Here is a 12,710-nt window from a genome sequence, read left to right as displayed (position 1 = left end):
GAAATACAAATGCATGTGGAGAAAGGCAGGGATTTAGCCAAAGTGGAGGCTGAATCCTTGTTTAAAATATAGCAATGGGTGGTGGTCACTATGATAGAGCTTTAAAAAAACAACAACAAATAAAATCTGCATTAAAACAGCAAAGGAACATTGCCACAATTCTATACATTTTTAAAACCATACACAAAAATCTCAGCTTTCAAACGAGTAGATCCAGAGTTAGCTAACTCTGACCTTTGAGACAAATTCAATCTGTCACCTGTTTGTATCAATAAAGTGCTAGTGGCATCCAGCCACGCTGCTTGGTTTATACATCGCCTATGGCAGTTTTTGAGTGACAGGGCTGAGGATTTGTGACAGAGATCACTGGCCCACAAAACTACCCACTGTCCTCCTGGTACTTTAGGGAGAGTGTGTACTGAGCCCTGAGCTAGAGGAGAGGCAGGTGTTTGGGACTATTCTTTGGAAGACATGCCCAGCCTACATTCTTTGGTTCTCACCACGCTCTGCAGGATCCTCCAGATCCTCTGAGGGGCAGTCACAAAGGATGGGAAGCAAAGAGGGCAACAATTAGGAGCCAGTAAAGGAGAAGAAAATGAGGGGCTCTGAGCATAGAAAGCGTGGTCCCTGAAACTCAGTCAATGTTGTTGAACTTCAGTCATTATCACCACCGCTTCCATGTTAAAAGGACTAGCTGGTGACAATCAAATATGACACATCAGACAGGGGTTTTCTACACACAGAGACAGAGCCAGTTTAAGGCATGGTCAGCCGGATAGTATTTAGGATCACCCTGGAGACAGACCTTGCATAGTAGCAAGGGCTTATTTAGATTAAGTTACCTGAAGAAAGGAGACACACCTTAACTATGGGCAACTAATTCCACACAATAGGCACCTGGGGCTGATTAGGAGGAGAAGGCCAGCAGAGGACTAATATCTCTCTGCCTCCTCAAGCTCCCGCTGCTGTGACTTCCAGGCCGTGTTGTGCTGTATCCTTGAACTGGGGGTAAAACTTCTTCTCCTTTAAGTTGCTTTTGTCAGTTTATTCTATCACACTCACAGAAAATGTAAACTAATGTACAAGGGTGGGGGGTGGGGAGATAGCAAGACAGGCCTCTGCCACTTGTACACAACAGATTGATACCATAGGGTGACAGTGAAGGTCACTAATGGTCTGAGAATCCCAGCTACCAGTGATACTAAATAGCTTTTCTTTCTCTCTCTCTCTCTCTCTCTCTCTCTCTCTCTCTCTCTCTCTCTCTCTCTCTCTCTCTCTCCTTTCTTTCTTTTGAATAGCAGGGGTGACTGGGATGCTAAGAAAAATAGTGATGGATTTCCAATTTTCTGATCTGTAGCCCAGGTAAAACTGATTGCTAGGTGTAGAAGCCCAGAGAGGGTAAGAGCTTATACAAGGGGGCAGGTACCCAGAGGGAGTTGGAATCTGATTCAGGGGATGCCTGATCCCGAAGCCTGTGTTCCTCATGCCCTCTTGCACCTGGGCAGCTACTCCTCGGAGCATCCCAGGCTGTTTTCCATATCTGGACCAGAATTTATATTCTGCCCATATCCCAGGAAAATTCTAAAAATACAAACACCTTGGCCAAGGCAATGGGGGAGGGAAAATGATAAAAAAAATTCAATCATTGGATACATGTATGAAATAATGAAATAATATTTAAAAGTACACAACACAGTTCTACGATGTTTTTGAGCTCTATACTTAGTTCCCCTCTAGGAGTCAAGTACCTTCTCAGCTGTGTAAGAAAGTTTGCCTCAGTAGGAAACTGAACCGAGTTGGGAGCTCTGGTGTCATTTCCCTCAATAAAGGCCATAGGTAGGACTCGGTTTCTGTAGCGGAGCCAGGAATAGGCTAGAATCAGTTTTATCTAGTGTTTTTCTCAATTCCCAGTGTTCCTCATGAGAAAGTTTTAAAACTCAGTAGATAAAGCCTTGCCTACCTCTGTGAATAGTGAGACTTCTGACAGTTCCGCAGAGGAATCTGAACATGGGGAGCCAAGGTATGAAAGATAAGTCCTTTCCTGTGTGTGGGAATTCCATCACTTCTGTAGAGAGTGCCCAGTTCAGAAAGAGATGAGGACACAGTCAGAGGATGAGATGTCACAGGGCTCACCATGTTCAAGTATATCAGCTATTCTTGATTTTGAGAAGTCCACAGTCAGAACTGGGACTATCTGTTATGGATTTGCTGCGGGTCCCAAGAGCAGCCAGCCCCGAGCAGGGCCTGGGCGCACCCCATAGCAGGTCTCCGATGGTGGCTGGTTTCCTGGGCGTCCCTGGCGGCTAGCCATGTGGGCGGCGGGTGGGCAAGGGGCAGACAGATAGGCACACCATGCAGATGGGCTTGCTACAAGCTGCTGGGGTTCCAAGGTCCCAAGAAGGGACTGCTCAAAGTCTCCACGTGACTGTGGCCGGCGGGCCGGAGAGATAGATAAACATACCATACAGAATAAAGTTAGACAAGGGGTAGGAGAGAGGGAGAGAAAGAAAGAGGTAAAGAGGGGGGTAAGCGGAGCCTCTTCGAGAGAGAGGACTGGAAGAGAGGGCAAGCGGAGTTTGAGGCTGCAAGCAGGAAGGGAGTGGGCGGGGCTTGTCTCTTAAAGGGACAATCATTACACTATTTCCCCTCTACTAAGAATTAAGTTAATCTCACTGTTCCTAGCTACTCTTTACTTCTCCCACTTCTTCAATCATCCCTCAGTATAGATAATGTTGAATAGAATTTTCAGGAAGCTATTGCTTTATGCTCTTGTACTGGGTCCTATTCGACCATAGATCAAATTAACAACTCAATAGGAGGTAGCTAAAGCCCAGCTGAGTGGTTAAGTGACCCATGAGAAGTCAAGGGAGTGGGAGAGAGCCAGCTTCCCATCAGGTCCCTGTTTTTTTTTTTTTTTTTTTTTTTTTTTGATTTTTCGAGACAGGATTTCTCCGTTGCTTTTGGTTCCTGTCCTGGAACTAGCTCTTGTAGACCTGGCTGGCCTTAAACTCATAGAGATCCGCCTGCCTCTGCCTCCGGAGTGCTGGGATTAAAGGCGTGCGCCACCACCACCCGGCTCAGGTCCCTGGTTTGATGATGAAATTCCCTCTGCTTTAACTCTCAGTGTCCTTCAATTCTTGCAAAGGGAACGTGTAATAACTTGATATTAACCAAGGGGCCATTTGTCTATATTGCTCTCCTTGTGCCTGCCTTGCAAGGAAAGGAACTTTGAAATGACCTCTCCATGTTTTGTTCTCTTTTTCCGCACCTTCCTATAAGCCAGCCTCCTTTGCTCAGTCACCATTTCTTCCAATGGATGGAATCAAGTGTTAGCGCTGGAGACAGACAACAAAGCCCGCTAGGATATTTGAACTACAGTTTTGGTAACCTTTCCTTTGGATTCTATTGAGTGGGAGAAAAATAAACACTATTGCAACGGAGGAGTGAGGCATTGAACTGTATCATTTATTTTCCCTGTAGATGGGAAGAAATTCTTTTTATCAGCTGTTCCCCTTTCTTCTCATACCAGAACCAGCTTTGAATGCAAGTAAGGCATCAGGAGACCCAGCTTGTGGTGGGAGGAACAGCTCATGCCTGCTTATGCCTGCAGGGCCACACAGGAAGACAACCTCTTCATTCAGTCTCAGAGTTAGGTTGGTGCCTGTGAGTCAACTTTGAACCCTGAGCTGTGGACAAAAGAAATTCCTGTAACTTCTGTGCCGGCTCCTGAAGGGAGCAGGTAGGGCTACCAGTCTTCACATTGCTCACACTGCTGAGGAGGGGAATGTAATTAGGTGGAGAGAGCTGCTTAATTTGCGGAGCATGAGTTATTTATTGTCTTATGTTTCAGAGGTTTCAGAACTTGTATTGCAAGTCCAGCCTATCCTTGGTAATTCAGAAAGCCAGGAGAAGATGTTGGAGGCTCCTCATCCTCAACATTTTTCTTTCTTTCTTTCTTTCTTTCTTTCTTTCTTTCTTTCTTTCTTTCTTTCTTTCTAAGATTTCTGTCTCCTCCCTGCCACCGCCTCCCATTTCCCTCCCCCTCCCCCAATCAACTCCCCCTCCCTTGTCAGCCCAAAGAGCAGTCAGGGTTCCCTGCCCTGTGGGGAGTCCAAGGACCACCCACCTCCATCCAGGTCTAGTAAGGTGAGCATCCAAACAGCCTAGGCTCCCACAAAGCCAGTACTAGCAGTAGGATCAAAACCCAGTGCCATTGTTCTTGACTTCTCAGCAGTCCTCATTGTCCACTATGTTCAGCAAGTCTGGTTTTATCCCATGCTTTTTCAGACCCAGTCCAGCTGGCCTTGGTGAGTTCCCGAAAGAACTTCCCCAATGTCTCAGTGTGTGGGTGCACCCTTCACGGTCCTGAGTTCCTTGCTCATGCTCTCTCTCCTTCTGCTCCTGATTTGGACCTTGGAGTTTCAGTCTGGTGCTCCAATGTGGAACTTTTTCTCTGTCTGCTTTCATCGCCTGATGAAGGTTAATATCCAGGAGGATGCCTATATGTTTTTCTTTGGGTTCACCTTCTTATTTAGCTTCTCTAGAATCACAAATTTTAGGCTCAATGTCCTTTATTTATAGCTAGAAACCAATTATGAGTGAATACATCCCATGCTCCTCTTTTTTGGGTCTGGCTTACCTCACTCAGGATAGTGTTTTCTATTTCCGCCCATTTGCATGCAAAATTCAAGAAGTCATTGTTTTTTACTGCCGAGTAGTACTCTAATATGTATATATTCCATACTTTCTTGATCCATTCTTCCATTGAAGGGCATCTAGGTTGTTTCCAGGTTCTGGCTATTACAACCAATGCTGCTATGAACATAGTTGAGCATATACTTTTGTTGTATGATAGGGCATGTCTTGGGTATATTCCAAGAGTGGTATTGCTGGTTCCAGGGATAGGTTGATCCCGAATTTCCTGAGAAACTGCCACACTGCTTTCCAAAGTGGTTGCACAAGTTTGCATTCCCACCAGCAATGGATGAGGGTACCCCTTCCTCCACAGCCTCTCCAGCAAAGGCTATCATTGGTGTTTTTTATTTTAGCCTTTCTGACAGGTGTAAGATGGTACCTCAAAGTTGTTTTGATTTGCATTTCCCTGATCACTAAGGAGGTTGAGCATGACCTTAAGTGTCTTTTAACCATTTGAACTTCTTCTGTTGAGAATTCTCTGTTCAGTTCAGTGCCCCATTTTTTAATTGGGTTAATTAGCATTTTAAAGTCTAGTTTCTTGAGTTCTTTATATATTTTGGAGATCAGACCTTTGTCTGTTGCGGGGTTGGTGAAGATCTTCTCCCAGTCAGTGGGTTGCCTTTTTGTCTTAGTGACAGTGTCCTTTGCTTTACAGAAGCTTCTCAGTCTCAGGAGGTCCCATTTATTCAATGATGCCCTTAGTGTCTGTGCTGCTTCCCCAACATTTCTTGCTTCTCAGTGACTGCCTTTGTCTAGTTGGACATTCTTTAGGGCTTGTCAGTCACCTTTTAGCAGGAATTAGCCCAGTGACACTGTTGCATGCGACTAGGATAGATTCCATTGCCCCACGAGAGCACAGCCTCTACTGCTGTGTAAAAAGTAGGTAGTTGAGACACTTCGGTAGCCTGGAGCATTCCAAGGCAGGCACAGGGGTGGTGGTGGTATGTGCTCCTTGTAAAATCTGGCTAGGCAGGGAGCAAGGAAAAGATCTTAGGAACATGTAAAACTGCAAGCAAAGATTTCTAAGGTTGAAAAAGAGAGTGATTATCTTTAATGCCTTCCAAGCAAATGTTCAGACCAGTGCACTCCCAAGAACATAAGAGACCTGTTTTCTTCCTCCTTCAAATCCTAGCATCACATCTAATGGAATGTGGTAGATAAGAGGATTCTAAAAGAACCACACAGATGTTTCTTTCCGAACCCAGCTCTGAAATGAATTTGCAAACCACCTCACGTGGGAGGGGGTGAGGAGTTGAGAGGAGAAAGGAGGGGCAGGAATGGGAGGAATCAAGAGAGAGGATGAATACAAAGGGCTTCCTTTAGATTTAGAACCTGTAGAAAGAGCCTTTTCTCTTTCTGGTCTCTTTCCCTTTCTTATCTTTTGCCTCCCTGAGGGAGATAAACAATCTTTGTACTCTCTCTGCAGCCTGGGGAGTTGCTATCTCTTCACAAGGAAAACTGGTGACTCTTCCTGCTCTTGCACAGCCCACTGCACCCCGCAGAAAATGTTTCCTGGGTGGTGACAGTGTGTGGACAGGGCTGTGACTGACTCTCTGAGTGAGGGAACAGGCAGCTTGCACTCATGGATTGGGAAATATTTCCAGCAGAGTGTGCGGCGTTTGACCACTCTGGCATAGACGATTCATTTTGCAAGGAACACATGTCCATTGTCATCTGGCTAGAACTCCATCACCACCTCCTTCTTTCTCACTGGCTTTTGTCTCCGTGCTCACAGAGCTCCTGACCTGGACTTGAATGTCTTTCCTGCCCTGCTTTCTCATCCCTTGACTCCCAGGTACCTCTGCAGCTATAAGAAATTGAATTTGCATCTCAAGCGTGCAGTGTGACTGCGGTGTCCTGCCTGTCAGCTCCCATTTCTGGTGTGGACGGGGAAGCAGTCTCCAGTAACACGTGCCTCTAATTTGTTTCTGCCCAGGTTTATTGAAAAAGCTTGCCTTTGTAGCAAACTTGCTCCTAATTAATTGTTTAAAGTCTATATCCCTAGAGGCGAGATGGTAATTCTTTAGTTCATATGGCTGAGAGCAAAACAATTACCCAGCAAATCCTGTATCCCTGCAATTAATTATAGTCACTATATACAGTAGAATAAGATTTCTGTCTTCAAAAACTGACTTTTTTTTTAGTTCATGAACGTTTCCCAGCAGCCTCAGAGAGTGTGCCAGTATTTAAGTTAGAAAAGTGTCTTCTCTGATATGGAGTTCTGATTCTCTAAATGGATCCCTTATTTTTTCCCTAGGTGAGTACCTGTGGTGTAAGAGAGATGCATAATTTCTCTGCAATTTTTATTGTAGCAAACCATCCATCACTAGTCACACCGGTTTCTTTTAGATTGAAGGTTTCGACTTGGATGTATTTGAAGGGGAAAACAACAGCAGCCGCCCTGCCAAGGCCTATGCATTTCACTGTGCCCTAAATGGAAGGTACTGATTTGCTTTAGCACTTTGATTACATGAGTCTATGAGTTCGGATGACTTAGAGTAAAAGCCAAAACTCGGCAGGCATGAGGAAATCACCCACAACTCTGAAACAGTTGGACAGAGCTCACAAAAAGTTTCATTCTCTGCAAGTAGAGCCTAGAACTGGGGCCTAATGCACCACACACCTCTGGAGAGCTGCTGAAGCGGGGCTCCTCAGACTGACAGGCAGATAGGGTGGGGCAGGCAGAGAGAGAGAAATATAGTGGGTGTTCAGGGGTAAAACTGCTTCTTCTGAAGCTCTCTAGAGCCCTTAAGTATCTCAAAGCAAGCTCATCTCCATAAATAACAGCACAAAGTCACAAGGTGATTTAAGAAACTTGGTGGATCTATGCCGGGCGGTGGTGGCGCACGCCTTTAATCCCAGCACTCCTGAGGCAGAGGTAGGCAGATCTTTGTGAGTTCGAGACCAGCCTGGTCTACAAGAGCTAGTCCAGGACAGGCTCCAAAGCTACAGAGAAACCCTGTCTCGAAAAACCAAAGAAAGAAAAAAGAAAAAGAAACTTGTTGGATCTAATTCTCTTAGCACACTGTGGGTAGGTGGGAGCTTGTGATGAGCTAAGACCCAAGGCAAACATTAAAAAAATGGTGTCCACTCAGGTCAAAAGAAGGGGTAAGATTCCCCTGGAAATTGAGTTACTGGCAGTTGTGAGCTGCCATGTGAATACTGGGAATAAAACCTGTGTTCTTTTCAAGAAGGAAAAATGCCCTTAACCACTGAGCCATCTATACCATTCCTAAGCTAAGTATTTTTTTAGACACTTGAATTTAACTGGCCTTTGACAGAAGGAAGAGCATGAAGTAAAAAATCATGTTTTTATTCTCTGCTCCAACTTCCAAGAGGGCTTGGAAATTTGGCATGCCAATACCATTTGAAAAGAAAGAATTTGTTCTTGAAAGAACAGAAACACTGTTTGCCTTATGCACTGCACACAGGCTACAATTGTCCAAGGATATCAGGCAACTCTAAAACCTGGGAAGTACTGTCCACATGGAATATGTCCACATGGAATCTTTCATTGTGACTGTACCCATGCGAGAATGTTCTTAACAGGAAATTGGGTCTGCCAACTGCTCATTGCTGACAGCTCTGGGCAGGGCAAGTTCATCCAACACATTCTCAGTTTCCTGGGGAAAAGGAAGATAAATGCCTTTCTCTCACAAATACAAAGTATTCCGCATAATTTCAGCTATCATTGCAGTTTTCATAAATATTAGGTGAAATATGATTTAAAAGCATCTCTCTGAATCTATATTATCCTCCCTATACCAAGACTGTTCATTGTTCACTGATGAGATAGCTATTTTCATAAATAATGGGTCCTTGTGATGTCTTCTCTTAATTGTCAGTCTGACTACATCTGGAGCCAACCCAAACCCAAGCATCAGGACATACATGAGAGGGATTTCTAGGTTAGATGATTTGTGCTCAGAAGACCCACGATGAATCTGGGCCACGGCCTTCTGGTGCCACCCTACATACAAACACATGGAGAAGGAAGCTTTTGCTTTTTGCCTGCTTTCCCTCACTCTCACTGGCGAGTTCATCTGTCCTTCTGCTGAGTCATTCCTAAAAGTGTTAGAACTTTCTTCTCCAAAAGTCCAAAGTCAGCTAAAGTCTAGCTAGGGCATCCAGCCTCATGGACTGAACTAACACTCAATTCTTGGCTTTTCCACCAGGAGACAGCCATTACTGGCCTACACACAGACTTTAAGCTAACCTTACAAACTGCCTCTCTCTGCAAGTGTGTGTGTGTGTATACTATTATTTATCATTCTATCATTTCTTTTCTCTTCAAGAACTCTGACTAATATAGTCCTAATAATGCATCTGAAAACAATCTTGACTTAGAAACTTAAATGAACATTTATCATCATGCTTTTCTTATTTTCTGACTTTTATTAATATGGAGTCTATGTGGGGAGATGCCTCAGTAGATAAAGTGCTTGCTAAGAAAGCAAAGGGGCCTGAGTTTAGATCTCTAAAACCCATTTTAAAAGATAGGACATGGTTCTGTACACTGTAATCCCCATGTGGAGATCATAGACAGGTCGATTCCAGAGGCTCATTGGTCAGCTAGACCAGCCAAAATAGTGAGTGCCAGATCCAGTGAGAGACCTTGCCTCAGAAATAAATGGACAGCGTTAGAGGGAGATATTCCAGAATCCCAGAATTAGTCTCTCTTGCTAATTTGCTGTCTCTTTTTTACACACACACACACACACACACACACACACAGACACACATGTACTACACACACACACGCACCTATCTTAACAACTGCACCTTCTATTACTCCTTTCTTGAGAAATTAGTTACAATAATATTATATCAGAAAACCTAACATTAAATAATTATCTCAGTTAGGGTTTCTATTGCTGTAGCAAAACACCATGACCCTAAAGCAAGTTGGAGAGAAAAGCAGTGATTGGGCTTACACTTCCACATTGCTATTCATCATTGAAGGAAACCATGTCAGGAACTCAAACAGGGCAAGATCATGGAGACTTGGGCTGATGCAGAGACCATGAAGCGGTGCTGCTTACTGACTTGCTCCTCATGGCTTGCTCAGTCTTTTTCTTACCGAACCCTAGATGACCAGCCTAAGAATGTCACCACCCATCATGGGCTGGGGCCTCCCGCATTGATCAGTAATTGAGAAATGCCAACCATAGGACCTCAAGGAGGCATTTCCTCAACTGAGGTTTCTTCCTCTCTGATGACTCTAGATTGTGTCAGGTTAACACAAAACTGGTCAGTACAATGATAAAGTATCTGTATCTTCTAATACTTTTTCATGCAAATTTCTCAAACACTTCCGAACTACCTTTTCCTATTTCCAGATCACTTAGTGAAGTGCTGAATAAAAAGCAAACACATGATAAATTCTTCCTGAGCCTGGTATATTGATTAGGGAGCATCAATATCATATTAGCTAAAAATAATATACTATCTATAAAAATAATATACTTTTGCATATAAACTTCCCGTAAAAGTAAGTCAATCAGCCACTTAATGAGAATTTTTCTCTAATTCAAAGTGAAATTCAGAATTATAATTGATAAGCCAAAGGTATTTTATTTTATATATTGATAAGTCATTATGACATAAAATTGACTTTCAGTCTACAATACTGTAAAGAACACGATAGTCCCTCTCTTAGCATATTTATTTAATATTCATATCGTTTACTGTTCTGTGTCAGTATCTTTTCTTAATGAGCTGAAACCAAGTATCTTTTTCTGCATTTCCACCAAGTCTGGATACACAAATGAAGTTTTACTGTTTATAGCCAAGGCTACATAAAGACCTTTTGACCAATCTCAGTTCTGTAGATAACATTTTTTCCCCAGTGTAACGAGAGAAAGATCAGTCCAAACACCTCCCCCCTTCTTTGTGTTATGTTAGGGACATCCCCTTCTTTAACTGCTGACAGTCTCAATTATCTAAGCAGTAAACTGCTAAGAGCGCATCCTTACATTTTTTTGAGTGGTTGCAAGAATCTATTATTGAATATGCCTAATTCTCCATTGATTTACAGAAGTTGTAAAGAATATTCCACCTCACATAATCTTTTGCTAGTAGGAATTCAATCCCAGGCAGTAAAAACCTTTATGGCCTTCCCAGGAGGCGTTGGGACACAGGTGGCATTCTCATTACCACAGCTGATAAAAAGAGAGGCTTGCTTGGGGTCTTTGAGTGAGCCAGTTATTGAGGGAGTAGAATCTAGGTCTCCCTTTGCCTAGTATAAAAGAAAAAAGCACAGAATTCCCAGGAGTGTTGCCTGAATCACATGTGCAGGAAATAGAGGGAAATGATGCCCAGGATGCTCATTGCTGAATCCCCATAGCAACCTTCCCCTGCTTCCCTCCCAGAGCACATAAAGTACACCGAAGGGTATCAAACAACATTAAATCTGAATAGTGCCCTTAATTAGGTGGGACCATAATGCTGACTCTCTTACCTCCCACTGTCCAAGCTAGCAGCTCCCCAGTCCTCTCTGGTGCCTAAGCCTGAAAGCAGGACATCGTTATAGAAACAATCTTTGCCTTTCGTGGGACCATCAAGCTTTGATGATGATGGAGTTTGATAGCCATAATGTCAAACTTTATATGGCCATAATCCAAGTTTACAATAATACATTAAGCCATAATGCTACTATTTATATCACCATAAACTCAGTCATGCTAATGGCATTAACGGCAGCACACAGTGGGATCCCAGCTGTTGAGTGGCACTTTTATGCTATTAGCTTTGCGATTTATGCTACCATAAGCTTAGGTAGTCAAACTTGTTACATATGAATAGACAAAAAAGATGGATATCCACATCTTATGCCTGAATGGAGGCTTCTATATTAGACACACCCTCTTTACTATAAAGATCCATGTAGCTCTCTCTCTATTGTGCCCCACTTGCGTTGTGTGATATATTTGAAGAAAAAGTCTGTTTTCTGGCATCTTCTGAGCAACATGGAAACACTATTTCAATGTGATAAGAAAATGCAAGTCACAGCTGCTGGGCAAACTTACTGTCTCCTTGGCAGCGCAGAGGACCCACGCTCAGCTTGGCTTCTGAGCCTTGCCGGTCAGTATCTCCAACCACCACCTGGCTCACTGGCAGGTGATCTTTGTAGGATAAGAAGCCAGCATCCTTCCTCCTGAATCACAGGGAGACAGAAAAAACATGAGAGACGGTGTTAGGATTATACCTTCTGTTGTCTCTGATCAATGATGGCATTTTTAATCGTGCTTCATAAATGTACTGAGTAAAATCCCAGATGGAGTTTGCTCTCCTCCCCCTGTAAGCACTCAGACCGTGGCTCAGAGGCAATGCTGGCATGGTCATCCAATGGAAAATAGTACTGACATCCTTGTCTCCAGAATCTATACCTAATAAGCCATTGGCTATTTAAGTGGAAATTAGACCAAACCACATACCCCACAGATGCTCACATTTAAAGTTAATGGAAAGTTCAACAAAACCACCTAAATAATAGACCAAATCCCTGTTGAAAATCTTTGCCTCTTTAATTGTTGAAGCAATTTCTTCAGAGACTTTCTTCCCTACTGGGCATCAGCTAAATATGGATTAGCTTTTGTTTTCTGGTCTTTCCTTGTTTACGTGAAGCATTGAAATAGTTCACGGATGTCTCCAGCATAGAGCAGGTACTCCATCAGTGCTTAGCTCTATGGATAATGAGAAGTGGAGCTGAGATTTGAACCCTGTTTGGTTTTCTGCCTAGGTTCATCCTGCACTTTTCCACCTTCTAACTTGATTCCACACCTACTTTGAATTACTTATTTTTTTTATCAATTGTTTGAAAATTTCCTGAATTCATGCAACGTATTTTATCATATACATTCTCCTCTTTTCCCATTACTCCTCCCAGATCCACCCACATTTTTAATGTCCCTTCCAATTTCATGTTTTTTTTATAACCCACTGAATCCAGTCAGTGCTGCTCATAATGTTTTTGGGTGTGGGACCATCTACTAGAGTGAGGCTGACCTACCATG

General features: G+C 43.3%; 1 protein-coding gene across 3 annotated transcripts in view; it reads right to left on the bottom strand.

Moving 5' to 3' along the window:
* Cntnap2 (contactin associated protein 2) overlaps positions 1–12,710 on the bottom strand; it is a 2,084,252-nt gene that overhangs the window by 430,457 nt on the left and 1,641,085 nt on the right. For all 3 annotated transcript variants that reach the window (XR_012908553.1, XR_012908554.1, XM_075953824.1), the window contains exon 15: positions 11,724–11,851. Coding sequence is in view for 1 of the 3 variants with exons in the window: in XM_075953824.1 (XP_075809939.1) it covers positions 11,724–11,851 (128 nt within the window). In the remaining 2 variants the exon portion in view is untranslated. The remainder of the gene's footprint in view (positions 1–11,723; positions 11,852–12,710) is intronic.

This window comes from Microtus pennsylvanicus, chromosome 19, assembly GCF_037038515.1.
Source record: "Microtus pennsylvanicus isolate mMicPen1 chromosome 19, mMicPen1.hap1, whole genome shotgun sequence".
NCBI classification, from domain to species: domain Eukaryota; kingdom Metazoa; phylum Chordata; class Mammalia; order Rodentia; family Cricetidae; genus Microtus; species Microtus pennsylvanicus.
The sequence above is the reverse complement of the archived record's forward strand: the minus strand, read 5'-3'. Positions and strand labels throughout refer to the sequence as shown.